This window comes from Trichoplax adhaerens, genomic scaffold (assembly GCF_000150275.1).
Source record: "Trichoplax adhaerens TRIADscaffold_11 genomic scaffold, whole genome shotgun sequence".
Classification (NCBI taxonomy): domain Eukaryota; kingdom Metazoa; phylum Placozoa; class Uniplacotomia; order Trichoplacea; family Trichoplacidae; genus Trichoplax; species Trichoplax adhaerens.
In genome coordinates this window covers 283,368-292,414 of record NW_002060953.1, presented here as the reverse complement: position 1 = coordinate 292,414, position 9,047 = coordinate 283,368, and the positions used below count along the sequence as shown (strand labels likewise).

Genomic DNA, 9,047 nt, shown 5'->3' with positions numbered 1-9,047 from the left:
TAATATCTGTTCTTATTGCGTGTGAAATGATACAAATCTACTAGTTTCCTTCGGCGTTTATACAATTAAAAATGTAAGCCTTCTATTACTTCAGGTTGATCGTCAACCAACTCTTTGATACTATAATAATTTCTGAATTAGGATCTAATGTTACTAGTTATATTCTTATCCAAAATCGTTGATTTATTCTTATATTGACGTTGTTAAAAGTAGTAGCTTTATGTTTTGTTAAGTTTTATCGTAAGCCAGTCGCATTTTACGCTTATTTCTTCTTTGCAAAACCTATTATACAAGCGATTAATTTATCTAAAACGAATCATTGCTTGGTATAGGGGAAAAATAGGCTTGAAATAAGTAATTTTTAGATTGCAGAGATTAGCAGTATCGATTTTCGGATATCCAATTTTGCTTTCTAATCATTCCATGTCAATTAATTTGTTACTCTTTTTTTTCCCTATTGCTTGACTGTAGATATCAATATTAACATGGCTAGTAATCAAACAAGCAACCCTATCAGCAATATATCTAGCGATTGTTACGATCATGGCAACTTTAATGAAATTAGTAAGATTGTGGCTATCGTCAAAGCTATCGTTTTCATCACGACCTTCATCTTCTCCATAACTGGCAATCTCATTATCGGATATGTAGTTATTCGTACACGTCGATTATGGACATTTACCAACATTATGATGTTAAATTATAGCTTTGTTACTATCCTATTTCTTATATCTGGATTATTCCAGTTTATCTCCGATTTTTTATTTCATGGGACATGGCCATTTGGATCCTTTCTGTGTCAAATTTTATATTCATCATTTATCTTTACCACCATCGTCTCAGCATTAACTATCACATTAATGTGTTATGCACGTTATCGTGCAATCTGTAAATCTTTATATGTACAACCGAATAAAAAACAAGCAATCTATTGCATTGGAGTAATATGGCTGATGGCAATTGGTTATATGATTCCTTATGGAATGTCCTTAAAAACGAAAACCTTTGGCAAATCATCCTATTGCATAGTAATAAATAGCTCGCTGCAAAGTTATCCTAATCGATTAATTTATGATGCTTGCCTCTTTGCTCTTACGTTCGTGGCGCCTGTACTTACTGTTGCCTTTTTCAATATTCAAGTTATTCGTGATTTAGCAATGAGCCCTGGTCGACAATTGCCTGAAAAAGTATTCAGCGCATCTGATGATTTACAGTTTCTTCAACATGATCAAAGTATTGATTCAATTAAAGAGAAATTACGTAAAATGTCAGTCATCATATTTGTAGTTTATCTGTTAGCATGGCTACCCTTCTGGATTTATATTTTTCTAGTGGATACTAACGTAATGTTGGATCTCATAGCTATCTATAGCAAATACGATTGTGATTTTCGCCAAAAAATATTAATAATTCGAACATTTACTAAATATTTAACCTACTTTTATAGTATCTCCAATGTTATTATTTGCTATTATTGTAATCCTCACTTTAATTCAGCCTTTAAATCTATTTTTTGTTGTCAACGACTGACTAAGGCAAAATATTTCATTAGTGATTATCAATACTCGGTCAATCCCGATATTACCTATATTCCTGAATCAAGTCGAACAGCATCCAGTGATAGTGATCGAAGTACAACTAAATTGTATGTGACTCATTCTCGTAAGGTTACCTTTGTCTAAATTATTAAAGTTCAGAACAGCCATCTAGTTCAATGCTACAGTTTCTATAATATTCATGACTACATGAATAATTTAATACAGATGCTCTTAAAAGGGGAGAAATAAATGAATTATTATTCTCTTACCACGGCAAATAGATTTAGGATACCATCGAAAATGGTGGCTGGTTGTTATAGCTCTGATTACAGAGTTCATTTTGACTAACAATACGTATAAAATTAAGTGGTATACGTAAGAAAGTCTTATTAGATAAATAGAATCTTTCTTGACGATATAATACATGAATCTTGCTGTCGATTATTTCATTCACATTGAATGCGTTATTTCTTATTCTAATTGATAGACAGCGGTTAGTTTTCTTTCATGCTGTAGATATAGCACCTGATATTAATTTATCATGGCTAAATAATAGCTCATTACAAGGATATTTCAAGAAGAAAGTTTCAAAATAAACTTTAAGATTTTATAGAATTAATCTTTGCCAGTTGTGATTTTGAAATTGGCTTGGCGATCGGCATTTGATGATGGTTGTTGGAAGAAATGCCAAAGAAAAGATATTTCTATTCAGATTTAGCTAACTCTATTTCCTAACTAGATTCATTTACTTAACGACTTCTTGCATGTCTTTAATTGATTTCAATGATTAGACTTTGTTTTTGCATATTTCTGTTTCACAAATCCCATGACATAATTAATTCGATATCGTGAAGAGAGTGGGCTTGCTTTTAAGATTACGTCAATATCTTATGGGAAAATGACATTTTTATTGTTTACAGAATTAGCTCATTGATAATTTATTACTTAATTTACCAATAGCCTAACTATTAAACCATCTGTGTCATAATAAAAAGTCCAGACTGTTATTGTAATAATAAAAGTTAGACTTTTGGTATTTTACGTTTTATTCTTGCACTTAGGCTTATAATAGTAACATGAGAGGAGTGGGGCAAGAATACTTTTACAATTCAATCTTACTCTTGATTAACGCAAAAATTAATACTGGCATCCATTTAAATTATGAAATTTGTAACTGTTTGCTGTTTTTAAACAACCAAAACTACAGTACACTATAATAATAGTGGATAAATACTTAGCGCCATGGCTAGGGATAATTGTAGGCAGTGAACTTCATTTTCAACACTGTTGGCGTTACCTTGATCAGAATATATAATGACAGGGCGAAGGTATAAGTTAGATATTGAATTATTCATGTAGTCTAACGAGCGAGTTTTCCTATGCAAATCAAAACCATGTATGTTATAAACTTATTACTCTGTCTATCCACCTATCCTGTTCTGCTACTGTGGCAAGTTGCAGTATCTAGTATTTTAAAAATGAGTTGTATTCAGCTGCTATGTTGCAGAAAGTAAGCCCAAGAGATTGAAAACTTTTATTCTATTGCTCAGCTAGCCTATCGTCTTATACTGTATTGCCGGATTGCAATTAGATACTATACATCAGCAATAATATGGCGTTAGCCATAAGCATAGCCAACATTTGGAACGAAAAATTTGATTACTTCCTTACTTGTTAGCTATTTTTTAAGATATCTATCATGAATGATTTCCAATACCTTGATGGACGTCCTGTAGAGTCGAAAAAGATAATACTGTTGAAGTAATAGCATTTTGTAGAAACTATTTCTGATTTCTGATTGATCTTTTTCAGTTAAATTGCATTGCAATATATACCCCTATCATTATGTTATATTGCAATATTTTAGTTAAAAAGTGAGAATGATGACTGCTATTGTTAACGATATTTGTAGTAGCTATATCGAAGTTCTAAGGAATCTTTTTAAGTTAATTGCAATGCTATCTATGCTAGGTAGACGATAAATAGTATTTACACAACAAATTGTAAAGGATAAGTTGAAAGCAGACTCTACCATTTACCAAATTTCTATTTTAACTTAATAATTTAACTATTGGCTCCCGCAAAATAATGAAATCTTCCAGTTCTAACAGCTGCCAATAATCAATAAATTTGTGTTCCTATCGTCATTCTTGGGGTTTTCCGGTATATAAATTTTGTAAGCATTATGAAATAAGGAGTTAATAAATTAAATATTTATTAATATTTCTCATCATTTTACTTTACAAGAAACAGATGGACGATAATTAAATTGAAATTTTTAATTTTTGGAAAGTTATAGGACTTACAAATACTTTATTCATAAACCGATTCCCATTATTATATAAAAGGTATTCTTTCCAACGTTTCTGAACTTGGCTAGCACTAGAATTAATGAAATTGGTTACTTATTAGTTAAACAGATATAATTGATACGGTACTCTTTTCAATGCTTAGATCAAAGTTAATAAATACCGTAACTGGTCATGTCTGACAGAGATTATCTATGTACAACAGTGGTCAAGCTGTAATTCTATCGGAACACTGCTACTACTTTAAATTTTATATCTAATTTAACAATCGATTTTTACTAATGTAACATTTATACTGCGTTCACTTTCGTAGAAATCTTACCGGTTTCTTAGCAAGAATCCATATGAACGATATTATTTGAGAAATCTTGATATGTAGATTGTATAAAAAAATATTGCTTTCGCAATTTTTTGGTCTATATCTGTAATAAAAGTATTGCAGCTATTCTGCCTAACTTAGTCTAATTCTCAAAAAATAATTATTTCACTTAGATAGAATTTAAAAAGGCCTTCATTACAGAGTCAAAGAATAGTAGAAAAATAATTAAATGGAACGAGAATCCAAACTAAAATAACCTGAGCTCAAAAGAAGCAAAGTCTACTCTAAGTTCATCTCTGCTGTTCTTACTATTTTTTGTTTGATCAGTATACGGCAATAGCGTTAACCACTATTCAATATATCCTCAAATAGGTTATCAATGAGTTTTAATGTTGTAAAGTAACTTAGTATTGTGATTGTAGACTATTAGCCATGTTTAGTATGATGTACGGTAGTGTCTTTTCTATATTTATCTTATGATATACTTAGTAGCCCATAATTATAGACTGTAAGGATAGACTCTACTCTATGCTAGAGTACAGATAGTCGACTATATATACAGTAAGGTATTGAGCTATTAATAAGGTTAGATGTAGAAATAGAATTATACATCATATACTAGGATTTGCTATGTTCATATGTACTCTGAGGGGTAGGAATAGTACTCGTATCTACGAAAATACTGTGATCATTTCTATATCGGATTAACGATGGTTCGCTATGAAATACTGTAACTAATAATAAGTTGAATATGTGTAATATATGGTAGAATGCTGCTATGCTGATTGTAGCTGCGAAGGCTACAAAGAGTATAAAAGCAATAGACATTAGATTATCTGATTCTTTTTTCTAGAAGTCTCACAGTATTTGTATTCAGCTAGAGTAAAGCTTGTGAGAAGCTAGTCTTTGTATTAGATCTAATAAAATTCTAATTTTCTACAACTTTGAGATTTTCGTGATCGGATTTTATCACAAATGTACAGTTCAATCTGCTCAATATATCATCACTCTTCAGTTACTATTCAACACCATAAAGGTGCGGGGAATCTTCTCAATTACAATACATCAAGTTACATACATCTATTTACCATAATTAGCTAGCTGGCTAATATTAGTAATCATTATTTTCCAATATAGTAATTAACAGTCATTCCAGCGCTGCCACCAATTGTGCCACAACTACCCTAGTGACTCAAGAAAAGCATCACTTTACTTGTAATAAACTATACCTCAATCTGCAGAATTACTTCCCTAGCCTACGGTATGTAATTGGAATCAATGCGAAGTAGACACTAAACTCTCTCTACACAATATATGGTATATAACCATCACACTACTTATTCTTAACCAAAACAACTTTTTATTGATGACAGTCCTACTTATATACTCTTTCAGTTGTTATAAACATATTTACTACGCTATCAACCTATTTCAATAAGAAACATGTTACTATGATTAAATTATCAAATACAGACTTTCGAGGTAACAAACAACTACTACGATTGTGAGCCCTGTCAAACTCCTATATTCTAGTACTTACTAATAACTTATTACTATATCTCATAATATTATAATAAGCTTAGTTTATTACTAATAACAACAATTCCTAAAATAGTACTTCTAACAATTTTAAAATATAACATTATCGTAAACCATACATCCATATCTAAGTTATTTCGATGACAGTGACGTAGTCATCTAATATTAGCGTCATAATAATATCGATTCCTAGATATCTGACTATATTAAATAGAACCATCTATACAATCTAATACAAGGTACATAACAGCAATATCATACAGCCCTGTAAAGTGGTCAAAATAGATGCATTATCAAATTTTAAATGAGAATAATAATATGATACCAGCCCAAATAATTTGTCTTTCGAAAATGATATCGGAAATGTGGTCTCAAAGCTAGCTTATGCAGAGATGATTAATATTCAAATGCTATTGCTAATAGATACAGTAGCTTTTCTGTAGCTGTTTCACTAGAGACAGCAAGGTCTACGATTGATGTTTATAGCTTCTTGCAGTAAAGATGACTAAGCAGTAATTTGATCTTGTCGATTTTTACGTTATTTTTGAATGAGTTTACAGCATCCTATGAATATTCACAGATGTCGGCCTCCTTAGTAGCAGGTCCATAATGCTGAAGTAAGATACTGGAAAATAGAAGTGAAATAGTTTTAGATAGGCGCTATCTCATCCTTGTAAATAACTGCGGTGATGTCTCGAGTAAATACATATGATTATTATTTAGCATTGAATTCACATACGTAAAATTTTGTAAACTGTAAATAGATATACTACAAATGGCATTGTATCTGACACAAGGAACTTCAGGTACTGTGATTATTATTACTTCATAATTCAGATTCTCAGAACTGTAGCTCTCGACTAATGGCTAAGAATAACATTTCCCTTTATTTACACTTAAAGTAATGATGCACAGTTTTATAATAATTTAAGCATCTACATTACAAGGTAATTATAATTATTTACTTGAACTAAACTATCGTGCAATAGTAAATGGATTTTTGTTCTCTGTTCGCAAACCGTGTCATCGCTAAAAATAGAGAAGTATCAAGTATTGATATTTGTTCGTCTGATGATTATCATTATTTTTTACTTAATTATAATTGAACTAAATTTATTTACGGTACTAGTAATGCAGACTGAGCTGGTATCCACCAGTAGAGAATGATTTATTGTTTCGATGTTACCTTACCGCTAGAAAAGCTCAATTCTACAGTAGTAGCGTATGTCTTAGTAGAGTGATAGCAACGTTAATAACCCTACACTACATAATACTTAACGCTTTAACGCAACTATTATGTATGGTAGGCTGTTTACATATTTGATATTGAATTTTATTTCGTATGGGTAGCAGCTTTTCTGTAATTTAGGATCATCTTTTGTTGTCAATATAGGCTTACCGTAACATCCAGTAAATAAAATAAGAAAGCAGCCAATATTCTATTCTGGATAAAATACAAAGGAAAAAGAGTGCTATTCTAAGATTGATCTAAGGGAGTCTCCAAAACTTAGCAAAATTCATTTTTCCGATTAGCCGACTCCGTGATCATCACATATCATTGGGTTTCGCGTTTCTGAGCCTCAATATCTAAGCCCAAACCACCAGCTGAACGTTATGAGCCTCTAGAATTGTTGGCAGAGCCATTTCAGGTTCTTTAATTTCTACTGGCTTACATTGATCTTAAATGTTGATGAAATTCGGTTCAATTTCAGTTTTAACACTGCTATTACTAATGGATTTACATGTTTGAGAGCCATTTGAAGTCCTTGATATAGATATCTTTACTGGAACTCTGAGAAATGTTACGGAAATAGAGCTACAATTTATCGATTATTTTACGATTTACGTTGAAATGCAGATATCTTTTAAATAAACCTAGCTTTACTGACCTAAATTCTATAATTTTGCTAAAACACTAGTTACTGCCTACTTGCATCCTTATGAGTTACCGGTGTAAGCGCGATTTTATGATTTTTTTATAATCCCACCGCTTACTAAAAACTACCACGTTTATCGAATTCTTTTCAATTTAATATCTGACGTAATTACGGTTATAAACCACTCGTTTTCCCTACATATTGCTAAGGAACCGCGTTTTTTACTATTTCTTCCTGACCAATGATGAAATAATACTGGTAGGACTGAAAACACGACATCGAGGATTAAAAAAGCCGCGATTTGTGTTTATGATTCTTCGGCTGCATTTTAAAGCAGTGTAATTTCCATGTTCTGTACTCAATTTTGAAGTTACAAAACTTACCTAATTTGATTCTATCTGAAATGTGTTATACTCATACTCATACATTTATCCATGCTCATCTTACTAAGGTAGCGCGTATTATGATTTCCGAGTGAAAATTTGAGTTGTGTTGTATGTTAAGCACGATGTTCCTTTCGGCATCACCACATCACAGCCGTATACGTAATAATGACAGATATATATTTAATTGCTTCACTTATATTTTATTGTTAATTTCAACGTAAATAACATAACGTAAGGAAGGATTATAACATCTGGCATATTCTAATCAAATTTACTAGTAAAACTTCCATTCTATCTTCCTGCACAGGCTTGAGGCTGTATTAAGATACTAGATGGACATTATAAGCACACGGCATCAATTACAACACACTTTTAGACATCTTGATTAATAAAATGATCAGGCGATATAAAATTAATTAGAAGATATCTAGCATACTTGAATCTGTATTTTTATATAGAGTAGCTAATATCGTAGATAAATATCAGGATTGTTTTCATCTCGAAGGAAAAATGATCGCATTCTCACTTACAGGTTTTTGGCGTATCATGTATTTTAGTTATAGTAGCAAGTAGTCTACACTTGGATTTGCTAGCATTCAGCATATAATATTAAACAGAGCGCTATTGCAAAATTGATTACAATTTAAAATAATGCATGCGTAGCTCTTTAAATTATTTTCTATTGCAATAATAAACTGAAATAACATTCTACTTGTTAACATGAACGTTTGAATGCAAAGTTAGGAAGTAAAATAGTAGTGGATACTACAGCTATCAATGTTACTTTGCAATAACCTTCATTATTGGATTAAAAAGTAATAGCAATTAAGGCTATAGTTAATATACATTCACATTTTCAAATTGTTACTATTGCCATGAACGTTACAATATCATACTATACATATATAATTTACATGCAAATATGAAACTTACTTACGAAGCTGAATTAAATGAAATAATTCTATTGGCAAGAAATGAAATGAAATTCTTTCAAGAAATAGATTTCAAACATAGATATTAGGATTATATGAATTTAAAACATTTAAATTGAATTATCGGTAGTACATCACTTAAATTGA

At 31.0% G+C, this 9,047-nt stretch overlaps 1 protein-coding gene across 1 annotated transcript; it reads left to right on the top strand.

Moving 5' to 3' along the window:
- Positions 1–575: 575 nt before the first annotated feature.
- Positions 576–1,520, top strand: TRIADDRAFT_15905 (uncharacterized protein; the record flags this gene model as incomplete). The annotated part of the gene is made up of 1 exon (XM_002115538.1): positions 576–1,520. A coding segment is annotated over one exon (945 nt), but the record flags the coding sequence as incomplete, so codon positions are not given.
- Between the last annotated feature and the right edge of the window lie 7,527 nt (positions 1,521–9,047).